This window comes from Carcharhinus amblyrhynchos, unplaced genomic scaffold, assembly GCF_965287045.1.
Source record: "Carcharhinus amblyrhynchos unplaced genomic scaffold, sCarAmb.v2.hapA scaffold_44, whole genome shotgun sequence".
Taxonomy (NCBI): Eukaryota; Metazoa; Chordata; class Chondrichthyes; order Carcharhiniformes; family Carcharhinidae; genus Carcharhinus; species Carcharhinus amblyrhynchos.
The window spans coordinates 538,602-552,145 of NW_027649785.1; the positions used below are offsets into that span (position 1 = coordinate 538,602).

Sequence of the window (13,544 nt, forward strand, 5' to 3'; positions counted from 1 at the left end):
AGCGTCTGGAGTTGTCTGTTGCGATCCTCCCCATCTGAGCAGATCCTGTGTATACGGAGGGCTTGTCCGTAGGGGATGGCTTCTTTAACGTGTTTAGGGTGGAAGCTGGAGAAGTGGAGCATCGTGAGGCTATCCATGGGCTTGTGGTATAGTGAGGTGCTGAGGTGACCGTCCTTGATGGAGGTGCGTGTGTCCAAGATTCCGGAGAGTAGTCCATGGTGAGACTGATGGTGGGATGGAACTTGTTATCATCATATAGTTGTTTCAGTGATTGTTCACCATGAGTCCAAAGGAAGAAAATGTCATCGATGTATCTAGTGTATAGCATCGGTTGAAGGTCCTGTGCGATGAAGAGGCCTTGTTTAAACCTGTGCATGAAGATGTTGGCATATTGAGGTGCGAATTTGGTCCCCATGGCTGTTCCATGTGTCTGGATGAAGAACTCGTTGCTGAAGGTGAAGATATTGTGGTCCAGGATGAAGCAAATGAGTTATAAAATTGCATCTGGAAACTGCAGTTGTCAGCGTTGAGTACTGAGACCTTTGATTTGGACTTTCAGAGCACCCTCCGTGTTCTCATCCTACGAACCCCCCACTTTGGACATCTCTACTGCCTCCCAAAAATACACAACGCAAACACACCCGGCCGTCCCATCGTATCGGGCAATGGGATCCTGTGCGAGAATCTCCCCAGCTACGTCAAGGGCATCCTAAAACCCATTGTACAAAGAACCCCCAGCTTTTGTCACGACACTACAGACTTCCTACGGAACCTCAGCACACATGGAGCAGTTGAACCAGGGACACTCCTCGTCATAGTGGATGTCTTGCCACTCTACACCAACATCCCCCACTGGTGTAGAAAAATAGACGATGGCATTGCTGCAACTGCCTCAGTACTCAATACTGCCAACTGCCAATCTCCAGATGCAATTTTACAACTCATTCGCTTCATCCTGGACCACAATGTCTTCACCTTCAACAAGCAGTTCTTCATCCAGACACACGGAACAGTCATGGGGACCAAATTCACACCTCCATCTGCCAACATCTTCCTGCACAGGTTTAAACAAGACCTCTTCACTGCACAGGACCTACAACTGATGCTATACACTAGATACATCGATGACATTTTCTTCCTTTGGACTCATGGTGAACAATCACTGAAACAACTGTATGATGATATCAACAAGTTCCATCCCACCATCAGACTCACCATGGACTATTCCCCAGAATCAGTTGCATTCTTGGACACACGCATCTCCATCAAGGACGGTCACCTCAGCACCTCACTGTACCGCAAGCCCACTGATAACCTCACAATGCTCCACTTCTCCAGCTTCCACCCTAAACACGTTAAAGAAGCCATCCTCTACGGACAAGCCCTCCGTACACACAGGATCTGCTCAGATGAGGAGGATCGTGACAGACACCTCCAGACGCTGAAAGATGCCCTCATAAGAACAGGATATGGCGCTCGACTCATCGATTAACAGTTCTGACGTGCCACAGTGAAAAACCACACTGACCTCCTCAGAAGACAAACAAGGGACACGGTGGACAGAGTACCCTTCGTCATCCAGTACTTCCCCGGAGCGGAGAAGCTACGACATCTTCTCCGGAGCCTTCAACATGTCATCAATGAAGAGAAACATCAAGGCCATCCCCACACCCCCACTTCTTGCCTTCAAACAACCACACAACCTCAAACAGACCATTGACTGCAGCAAACTACCCAGCCTTCAGGAGAACAGTGACCACAACACCACACAACCCTGCCACAACAACCTCTGCAAGACATGCCAGACCATCGACATGGATGCCATCATCTCACATGAGAACACCATCCACCAGGTACACGGTAAATACTCTTGCAATTCGGCCAACGTTGTCTACACTGCAGGAAAGGATGTCCCGAGGCATGGTACACTGGGGAGACCATGCAGATGTTACGGATGAACACTGCTCGACTGACTAGGCAAGAGTGTTGGCGAACACTTCAGTGGTCACGGGCATTCGGCCTCTGATCTTCAGGCAAGCGTTCTCTAAGGCGGCCTTCACAACACACAACAGCGCAGAGTCGCTGAGCAGAGACTGATAGCCAAGTTCCGCACACATGAGGACGGTCTCAACGGGGATCTTGGGTTCACGTCACACTATCTGTAACTCCCACGACTTGCCTGAACTTGCAAAATCTCACTAACTGCCCTGTCTGGAGACAATACACATCTCTTTCACATCTGCTTAAACCCTCTCTCCACTCACATTGTCTGTAACTTTAAGACTTGATTACCTGTAAAGACTCGCATTCCAATCATTATTTTGTGAATTGAGTTTGTGTCTTTATATGCTCTGTTTGTGAACAGAACTCCCACTCACCTGACAAAGAGACAGCGCTCGAAAGCTAGTGACTTTTGCTACCAAATAAACCTGTTGGACTTTAATCTGGTGTTGTGAGACTTCTTACAGCAGCTACAGGTCAGTAAATGCAAAAATTGTCAGGCAAAACACTACCTATCTCCTGGTCAACTCATATAACTTTCAACCTTCTGGCAATTGTAACAGGGAAACTTCTAAATTTGGAATATATTTGTAATGAATAGTTCTAACCGCGTATAATAAAGACATGGGATTTCTCATACCTAACCTGCAGTGAGCCAGTTTATATCGGTTGAAAAACATGGAAAGAAATTCTGTGACTGTCTGAAGAAGGGAACCACTCAGCAAACTAAATAGATGAACATTAGAATTAAACAAGCAGAGAAAGATCAGCCATCTCATGCTTGATATTTCTCACCCTCCTCCCCCCCACCCCACAATGGTTAGCACTGCTGCCTCACAACGCCAGGGACTCGGGTTCAATTCCCAACAGAGGTGACTGTGTGAAGGCTGCACATTCTCCCCGTTTCCTCCGGGTGCTCCGATTTCCTCCCACACTCCGAAAGACGTGCTGGTTAGGTGCATTGGCCGTGCTAAACATTCCCTCAGTGTACCCGAACAGGCGCCGGAGTGTAGGGGATTTTCACAGTAACTTCTTGTTACTGTGACACTAATAAATAAACTTTAAAAAAACCCCTCCTGGTTCTGATCTCACCCACGGTCACACATACCCCTGTAAGAGGCAAAGAAATATCTCGGGTCAATGAAAGATGAAATATTCCCCAGCCCTCACAGGCAACCAGAATAGGCCCAGTAAATTGGGAGGACTATGAATTAGTCCTCACCTGGACTTACAGCGCGACTGGTTCCTGAGAACAATGATGTAAGTCAAAGCGTCATAAGTTGGAATCGATTTTTCCCTGCGGAATGTTGGTATAAATGGGGAATTGGCCCCTGAACCAAGAAATCACTCATGGAACACCCACTGGTGTAAAATGCTCTCAGCCGTTGACGTGTTAAGACACTGAGGCGATTGTTGATATCTGCATGACTTAACACAAGTTCCTCAGTGTGGGGGATATGATGAAGCCATCGATCACCGTCCCTTGTCTGTTTAACCTTGAACCTCGGTGAACCTGAGCACATATTGAATACAACATCACTGTATGATTGCATTAAGGCTGTTCCAAAACTATTTAACAGCATAAAACACCCCTTTCATAGAATCCTACAGTGCAGAAAGAGGCCATTCGACCCATCAAGTCTATACCGACCACAATCCCACCCCATTTCCCTACATATATTACCCATTAATCCCTCTAACCTACACATCTCAAGACACTAAGAGGCAATTTCTTAGCATGGCCAATCAACCTAACCCACACATCTTTCGGACTGTGAGAGGAAACCGGAGCACCCAGAGGAAACCCACGCAGACACGAGGAGAATATGCAGACTCCACACAGACAGTGACTCAAGCCGGGACTCGAACCCGGGTCCCTGGAGCTGTGAAGCAGTGGTGCTAACCACTGCGGCCCAATCTAATTTCAGTCTAATAAAGTTGGTTCAACCTGTCCCGTCATACAGGAGGGGGGCATAGAATGGGTGTAGAACAATCTAATAAAGACTGTTCGACCTATCCCATCGTACAGGAGGGGGCTGTACGAATGTCAGTGCACACAATGTGTTGGCATGGTGCGTTAGTTCAAAATGGGGTGTCAATTTATGAACATTGTAACTGGAACATTGTAAAGTCGAGAACTGCCCGTGTGTTGTATCGCTCACCTTCCATTACAAATGATTCAGGATTAAACTGATCAATAAATTTTGATATCAGAGGCATCCTCAACCAGTGCCAGCCATTATAAATAAAACGGAGACATCTGTGACCTGTCTGTTTACAGACACTGATGGATTGGGTAAATTTTGCTTCACAGAGTGACATGAAACTCTTGACAGTTCAACAAATAGCTGCCAAAACATCATTCAGACTACAGTCAAGAATGGCTCTCAATGTGCTTTCCTGCAAAGGAACATGGCTTCACCAGCTCGTTCCGAACTCCACACTGATCCAAAGGAACTAAAGTGTGACCTTCGCTCAAACCTGTCACCACTCCCCTGACTGGCCAGGTAGAATAACATCTGAAACGCACACGCATATACACACACACACACACACACACACACACACGCTTGCACGCACACACACAACCTGTTCCATCCTCTGATATCTGAAATGATATCTGATAGCTCCAGTATCTGAAACACACACACACACACACACACACACACAAACTGTTCCATCATAGATATCTGAAATATATCTGATATTTCCAATATCTGAAATGCACACACACACACACACACACACACACACAAACTGTTCCATCATAGATATCTGAAATATATCTGATATTTCCAATATCTGAAATACACACACACACACACAGAACCTGTTCCATCCTCTGATACCAGTTTCTCCATCAATAACATTGTCCCTCAGCCGCTTACTTCACAAGAGGAAACCTGAATTGTACTCCAGTTTATTTATTAGTGTCACAGTTAGCCTTACATTAACACTGCGATGAAATTACTGTGAAAATCCTAGCGGGATTCAAACCCGGGTTCCCAGAACATTAGCTGAGCTTCTGGATTAAGCGTCTATAGTAAGAATACCGCTCGCCCCCCCGCATCGGGAATCCCCTGATAAAAGTGATTCGTTTCCTCTTGCAAAAAATCAGAAGTACAATTTCTACCCGAGTATAAATAGTTCAGGAAACATCCCTCAATGTTTCTCTAAGAGAGGAACAATGTAGAGTTGATCACTGCACAGGGGGTCATGTCCATGTGGTCTGGTTGGATGTTCACACCCCTGAACCTTTTGTTATTCACCAGCAATAAACATTGCAGAGAATATTGTCAGATACACCAATAGTTATTAACCTGTTTGTTTAAGGCTGGGTTGGATAGATATGAAGGGAAAGGAGGGACCTGGGACAATCAAGCAGGAGTTGACTTATTAAAATAAATGGCGATTTCCTCTTGCTACCACTTCCTGTTTACTAATTCATTGCCTGGTTCTGAAACTGGACATGTATGTATTGAAAGGACTGTTTAAACACAAACCTCGCTCACCAGCAAAGAACAGAAACAGGGCCCGCGCCGCCATTTTAACATTACCCGTTCCCCCCCTCCACCCGTGACCCTTATCGATGCTTATACGCTTAACGAGGGCAGGTTTAAGACTCCAGAAATAGGAGAAGGCCGTTCAGCCCCTTCATGCTGTTCCACCACCCCATTAAGTCATTTGTAGCTTAACTCCAATAGCCTGCCTCGATTAAACATCAATCCCTACCCTAATGCATTATAATCTACTCATCCTTTCACCCTTTTAGCTCCAGGATTATTCCAGTCAATCTGCGCTCCACCCCATCCAAGACTCACTTTGTTGAAGGGAACTGGGTCATTACGTGAGAAGGGTTACAGCGGGGCGGGGTTAAGGAGGTAAGTCATATCTTCACAGGGCCAACACAGGCATGAGGGATCAAATGACCTCTTTCTGATTTGTCCTTCCTGAGATGCGATGCCCAGAAGGGAACAAAGTTCTCCAGAGGCACTCCAGCCCATGGTGTAACCAGAGCATCATGTCCAATCCTTTCTATTCCAACTGCCCTGAGATAAAGGCCAACACTCCACTGTCCTTATTAGAACCATACAATGGCCAATCCACCTAACCTGCACATCTTTGGACACTAAGGTGCAATTTAGCATGGCCAATCCCCCTAACCTACACATTTTTGGGCACTAAGGGGCAATTTAGCATGGCTAATTCATGAACATATGAATTAAGAGCATCAGTAAGTCATTCAGCCTTCTCCATCTTTCAATAAGATCCTAGCTGATCCGAATGTAACATCAACTCCACATTCCTGCTGACCCCCAATAACCTTTCACTCCCCCACCCCCATTAACCAAGAATCTGTCTCGCTCCACCTTAACAATATTTAAAGACTCTGCTTCCATTGTCTTTTGAGGAGGAGGCTCCCCACCCTCTGAGAGAGAGAAAAACATTATTCCCTCATCTCCGTATTAAATGTGACCCCTCATCTCTAACCAGTGACCCCCTAGGTCTAAATTCTCCCATAAGAGGAAACATCCTCTTCACATCAAACCTGTCAAAACCCCTCAGGATCTTATATACTTCAATAAAGTTGCCTCTTACTCTTAGAAACTCAGGTGGATACTAGTCTAGCCTGTCTAAACTTTCCTCAATAGACATAATACAGCGTCTCAGGCTTATGATCTTGGAGTTTGATTTGATTGATTATTGTCACATGTATTGGGATACAGTGGTGGAAAGTATTGTTTCTTGCGCAGTATACAGACAAAGCATACCGTTCATAGAGCACATACGGGAGAAGGAAAGGAGAGAGTGCAGAATGTAGTGTTACGGTCATAGCTAGGGTGCAGAGAAAGATCAACTTCAAGTGAGTTAGGTCCATTCAAAAGTCTGATGGCAGCTGGAAAGTTCTTGGTTGGTACACTACCTCAGACTTTTGTATCTTTTTCGCGACAGAAGAAGGTGGAAGAGAGAATGTCCGGGGTGATAGTACACACTGCTGCTGCTGTGAATCAGTAGTGGAAGGATTACACTTCTGTATATGGGGTGCCAATCAAGTGGGGCTGATTTGTCCTGGGTGGTGTGGAGCTTCTTGAGTGTTGTTGGAGCTGTACCCATCCAGGCAAAGTGGGGAATATTCTATCACACGCCTGACTTGTGCCTTGTAGATGGTGGACAGATTTTGGAGAGTCAGGAGGTGAGTTACTTGCCGCGGGAACCCTAAACTCTGAACTGTTCTGGTAGCCACAGTGTTTATATGGCTGAGTCCAGTTCAATTTCTGGTTGATGGTAAACCCCAGGATGTTGATAGTGGGGGAATCAGCGATGGTTGCCTTTGAATGTCAAGGGACGATGGTTGATGGTCATTGCCTGGCATTTGTCTGGCACGAACGTTACTTGCCACTTGTCCGACAAGCCTGGATACTGTCCAGATCTTGCTGCATTTGAATAGCTTCAGTATCTGAAGAATTGCGAATGGTGCTGAACATTGCGCAATTATCAGGGAACATCCCCACTTCTAAACTATGACAAGAGGGAAGGTCATTGATGAAGCAGCTAAAGATGGTTGGGTCTAGGATACCACTCAGAGATTCCTGCAGAGATATCCTGGAACTGAAATGACTGACCCTCCACAGTAACAACCATCTTCCTATGTACCAGGTATGACTCCAACCAGCGGAGAGTTTGCCCCAATACCCATTGACTCCAGTTTCGCTAGGGCTCCTTGATGACACACCCAGTTGAATCATAGAATCATGGAATCCCTACATTGCAGAAGGAGGCCATTTGGCCCATTGAGTCTGCACTGATCACAATCCCACCTAGGCCCTATCCCTATGTATTGACTCTAAATAATCTCCCTGACACTAAAGGGCAATTTAGCATGGTGAATCTACCTAACCCGCACGTTTTTTTGGGGAGTGTGGGAGGAAACCCACGCAGACACGGGGAGAACGTGCAAACCCCACACAAGACAGTGACCCGAGGCTGGGAACCGAAGCCGGGTCCCTGGGGCTGTGAGGCAGCAGAGCTAACCACCCCGCTGGCCAAGAGCCACATGTCAGTGATCCACTCTGTGGAGAGGTTGTTTACTGAAGTGGCCAGTTTGTCTGAGCTGAGTCGACAGAAGGGAAAAGTCAGAAGAGACACAATGGATCGTGAAGCGAGGTTTGAAATGAAGTTATTGTTGAGGAGTTTCCACCCTGCCTATTCCTGGAGTGTTTATCTGAGCGGAGATCATACAGGAAAGAGCTGACAATAGCAGCACATCTAGAATTAGCTCCAATATCTGATGTTTATTGTCAGTGGGATCTGGCTGAGAACACATCTTGACCAGAGATTGTGAGACGCACGGCGACAGGGACCAAGCCTCACTCCCCAGGGTGAGTGGAAACCTTTCCCTCTGCGCCTCACAATGCTCTCGTATCCGTCCCCTCAGAGTACCGGGGGGTACAGGCCCCAGGGACACTGGGCCTCCTCACTGCCTCGTATAGTTAGCTATTCTTCACCTAACACTCTGGATCCCTCCACTACAGGCCCGAGGGGAGGCCTGGTTGTATTACCACTAGATTTTCAATCCAGAAACACAGTTAATATTCATGCCGGGACCCGGGTTCGAATCCCACCATGGCAGACGGCGGAATGTGAATTCAGTCAAGAAAAAAATCTCAAAATTAAGAATCTCCTGATGACCACGAAACCACTGTCGGAAAAGCCCATCTGGTTCTCTAATGTCCTTTAGGGAAGGAAATCTGCCGTCCTTACCCGGTCTGGCCTACATGTGACCCCAGAGCCACAGCAATGGGGTTAACTCTCAACTGCCCTCCAAGGGCAACTAGGGATGGGCAGTAAATGTTGGCCAAGCCAGCGATGCCCATATCCCAGGAATGAATTCCATTCTCACCCAATGGTGACATTCCTGAGCTGTGAGTTTAGGGTTAGAACAGCACAGCACAGGGAACAGGCCCTTCGGCCCAACGAGCCCGCGCCGCCATTTTAACATTATGAGTGCCCTCCTCTACCCGTGACCTTTGTCTATGCCTATTGGGGAAGATTGAGGGAAGAATAATTTAGGGACAATTTGTTACACCAATCAGCCTAAGAGCACATCTTTGGGGTGTGGGAGGAAACTGGAGCACCCGGAGAAAACCCACGCAATCACGGGGAGAATGCGCAAACTCCCGCAGACACCGGCCCAAATCCATGTATCTACACAGCAAACAGTGATAGTCACTGAGCTGTCATGTTGCCCGCCAGATGGTCCAGTTTAAGCGTACACTAACGATGTGAAGCACTAGGCAACTCTCGAAACATCCAAGAGCAGCCCTCGCACGACCCACCGCGTGTGTGCTCCTTGTTGGTCAACAAGGCGGACTGATGGATGGTGATGGATTAATTCTTGACTCCCCTTAGTATCTTGAGGCAGCGAGGCCAGTTATCTCTCCCTCAACACACGCTGAGCACCTTGTATCCATCAGTTCAAGGAACCCATCCTCGTGCTTTCTACTTTGCTTGGCTCAGCTATTCTCTAAGAGAACTCTGTCACCCTCAGCCCTCGATTGGTTCTGTTGGGATTCCCGTGACGTGGAACGGAATCCCACACTATGTTCAAAAGCTTTGTCCTAGTTGTTATTTTGTTGCTGAATGGATTCTACTCCAACACACTCTCTTCCTCACTCCCAACAATCTGAATGGCATCCATGGTGCCAGGTACATCTGCCCCTCCAGCCCGCACCTTCCTCCTCACCCACCCATCTGTTGGACACAATGCCAGGGGACACGGTTCCTCCATGCTGGTCTCCCATATCTGTCCAGCTCACTCGTTAGAGTTTAGAGAGGCTGAGGGGGGGATCTTATAGAGACGTATAGGATAATGAAGGGAATGGATAGGGTAGAGGTAGAGAGATTCTTCCCGCTTAGAAAGGATAGCAGGACTAGAGGGCACAGCCTCAAGATAAGGGGGGGGGGGGGCGTGCAGTTTAGATCGGAGTTGAGGAGGAACTTCTTCACTCAAAGGGTGGTGAATCTCTGGAATTCTCTGCCCGTTGAAGTGGTGGAGGCTGCCTCGCTGAATATATTTAAGTCACGGGTAGATAGGTTTTTGATAGACAAGGGAATTAAGGGTTATGGGGAGAAAGCGGGAAAGTGGAACTGATCCACTTCAGATCAGCCATGATCTTATTGAATGGCAGGGCAGGCTCGAAGGGCTAGATGGCCTACTCCTGCTCCTATTTCTTATGTTCTCACACTCACACCCTCCTGTCCCTGAGCACTGACAAAGTTAAAGCCATGTCTGACCTGAGGGGAGTGCCAGCCTCCCGGGACAGTGCATCCAGGTAACTCTCTCTACCCCTCCCCCCACCCCAACCAGCCCCCACCCCCACCCCCTAGACCCCCCCCCCCCCACCCACCACTCTGTCCGATGCCCCACAGTTCAGCTCAACAACTTGGGGCTGAGTTTGCCCAAACTGCAGGCAGCTCTCATCACATCTCTTCCCTGCCACAACTGGTTTAAATGTTATTTGTGATTCCTATGGACCATCCAACATATTTTATGGCTCACCTCTCTTACATCTGAGCTTCTGAGGATTCCGTGAATGTCTGTATAAGCTGCGTATGTTTATTGATGTCTTTTTTTTTAATCCACAGGCGATTTGGCCCGCCTTGTTGTCCAACGAGGGGCATACACGCGGTGGGTCGTGCGAGGGCTGCTCTTGGATGTTTCGAGAGTTGCCTAGTGCTTCACATCATTAGTGTGTGCTTAAACTGGACCAGATGCTGGGCAAGACGACAGCTCAGTGACTCTCACTGTTTGCTGTGCAGACACATGGATTTGGGCCGGTGTCTGTGGGAGTTTGCACATTCTCCCCGTGCTTGCGTGGGTTTTCTCCGGGTGCTCCGGTTTCCTCCCACACCCCAAAGATGTGCTGTTAGGCTGATTGGTGTAAGAAATTGTCCCTAAATTAGTCTCCCCTCAATCTTCCCCAATAGGCGTAGACAAAGGTCACGGGTAGAGGAGGGAACTCATAATGTGAAAATGGCAGCGCGGGCTCGTTGGGCCGAAGGGCCTGTTTCCCGTCTGTGTTTTCCTTTGTTCTTTGTTATTAAACACACGTCATTTGGGTGCCGTTAGTCTGACGGCTAAACAGGGTTCCAATAAGGTGGCTCCATTCATTCTTACCTCCGTGACAAGACTACGTTCCCACGATCCTCTGATATCCCTGCCTGGCGGTGATCCAGTGAACACGGCGACCACATCAGTTCGTCACGTTAGGGATTGTGAGTTGAATTCAACTCAAGTGGCTCCTGTCCGTGGAGAGGGTTCCTCTCAACGGTGAAGGGGGCAGGAGAGAGTCGTGGCCAGCGGTGATCTTGAAGGCAGCTCCAATTTACTTCCGTCGCCCGTGAGGATGTTCTTCAACCTCTGGGATCTTCGGCGGCTCCTCCCCCCCCCTACGAACCCCCCCCCCAACCCCCCACCGGCGCCACCCCCCCCCCTAGAACCCAGGCTGCTAACAATGGCCCCCATTGTTACACCTCAAGCTTCTATTGTTGGATACCACAAGGGGAGGAGGGGGAGGGGGAGGGGAGGGGGTGGGGAGGAGGAGGAGGAGGAAGTGGGGGAGGGGGGGGACCGCGCCAGGGTTTTGGGGGGGGGGGGGTGCGGTTGCTGATCTTCCACTCAGGCAGAGGACGGAGGCCAGAAGCCCCCTGAAAATGTCAGTCATCCATTCCGAGACAGATATCTACGACATTATTCAGGTTCTGGGCAAGGGGACGTTTGGCGAGGTAGCAAAGTGTTGGAAAAGGAGCACGGGCCATTTTGTCGCCATCAAGATCCTCAAGAGCGACTCGTATCGAACCCGGATCATCAAGAATGAATTAAAGATGCTGAGGGTTCTGGGATCGGTGGATCCCGACCAGTACCACTTCATCCGGTTTTTCGAGTGCTTCCACGACGACATCAAGTCTTACCTGGTGTTCGAGCTGATGGAGCAGAACATCTTTGAGTTCCAGAAGGAGAACAACTTTGCCCTGCTTCCAGCCAGGCACATTCGGACGATTACCATCCAGGTTCTGAGGGCGCTCCAGAAACTAAAGGACCTGTCGATCATCCACGCTGACCTCAAACCCGAGAATATAATGATTATTGATCAGAAGAGGTTCCCCTTCCGCGTGAAGGTCATCGATTTTGGCTCGGCCAGCATATTTCATGAGGTGCGGTACGTTAAAGGTAGGAGTGAGTGCTCGTTCCCTCCTTACCGACACACACACACACACACACACACACACACGCACACACACACACAGACCGAGCTCTCAACACGGTGGTGATTAGGACCCAGCCTGGGACATACCGACTGTGCGCAAAGAATATCCACATGCCTTACAATAACGGCAACATTTATACATGTATAAATCTCTTTACGCGGTTAAGCATTCCCCGCCCCCCACAAGAACCTGAGTAGCCATCACTTGTCACCAAGTTACATGAGGAAATATTAAGGCAGGTTGGTCAAAGAGGGTGGCACGGTGGTTAGCGCTGAGGCCTCACAGCGCCAGGGACCCGGGTTTGATTCCCAGCTTGGGTTAGGGTTAGGGTCTGTGGGGAGTTTGCACATTCTCCCCATTTCCACATGGGTTTCCTCCGGGTTCTCTGGTTTCCTCCCACACTCCAAAGATGTGTAGGTTAGGGGGGAATTGGCCATGCTAAAAATTGCACCTTAGTGTCCAAAGAGTATGTGGATTGGCCATGAGAAATGTGCAGGAGACAGCGCAGGGAAGGGGTGGGCCTGGGTAAGGTGCACTTTCAGAGAGTCGGTGCAGACACAGTGGGACAAATGGCCTCCTATTACACTGTAGGGATTCTATGGTTAGGTGGGGTTTAAGGGGAGGCTGGATGAAAGCGAGGTGGCCAGGGTTTGGGGGAAGGAATCCCAAATCTTAGGACCCAGGCAGCTGAAGGCGTGGCCACCAATGGCGGAGCGACTAAAATCAATACAAGAAGTGAAAATTGGAGCTGTAACAGATCTCGGAGGGTTGTAGAGTTGGCGGAGATTACAGGGCAAGGCCAGGGAGGGATTTGAACACAGCAAATTTAAAATTTCAAAGCTAAGAATTTTCAAGAACCCTCGCTGTTAAAAATATTACCCATCGAAGGGCTAGATGGCCTACTCCTGCTCCTATTTCTTATGTTCTTATGTTCTTATCCTCGTCTGCTTCCTAATGTCCCCTTCAGGGAAGGAAATCTGCCGTCCTTACCCGGTCTGGCCTACATGTGACTCCAGAGCCACAGCGATGCGGTTGACTCTTAACTGCCCTCCAGGGCAAGTAGGGTTGGGCAATAAATGCTGGCCCAGCCAGCGACACCCATCTCCCAGGAATGAATTAGCAAATAAATCTCCAACTCTCCAATCCACAGAGTCTTAACATTAAACCCGAGGGTCACCCAATCAAACCTGTTTGATCTATTCCAGCTTTGATCTTGAGATGAGCCAATCTCACATTGGCTAGTAAAAGGTTTAATAGAAATGTTCTTTTGTAAA

The 13,544-nt window shown here is 48.4% G+C and overlaps 1 protein-coding gene across 1 annotated transcript in view; it reads left to right on the plus strand.

Moving 5' to 3' along the window:
* The first annotated feature begins 11,715 nt into the window (after nt 1-11,715).
* LOC145337182 (homeodomain-interacting protein kinase 4-like) overlaps nt 11,716-13,544 on the plus strand; it is a 30,485-nt gene continuing 28,656 nt past the window's right edge. Inside the window, exon 1 of the mRNA XM_080181982.1 lies at nt 11,716-12,232. Coding sequence (XP_080038108.1) covers nt 11,716-12,232 — 517 coding nt within the window. The remainder of the gene's footprint in view (nt 12,233-13,544) is intronic.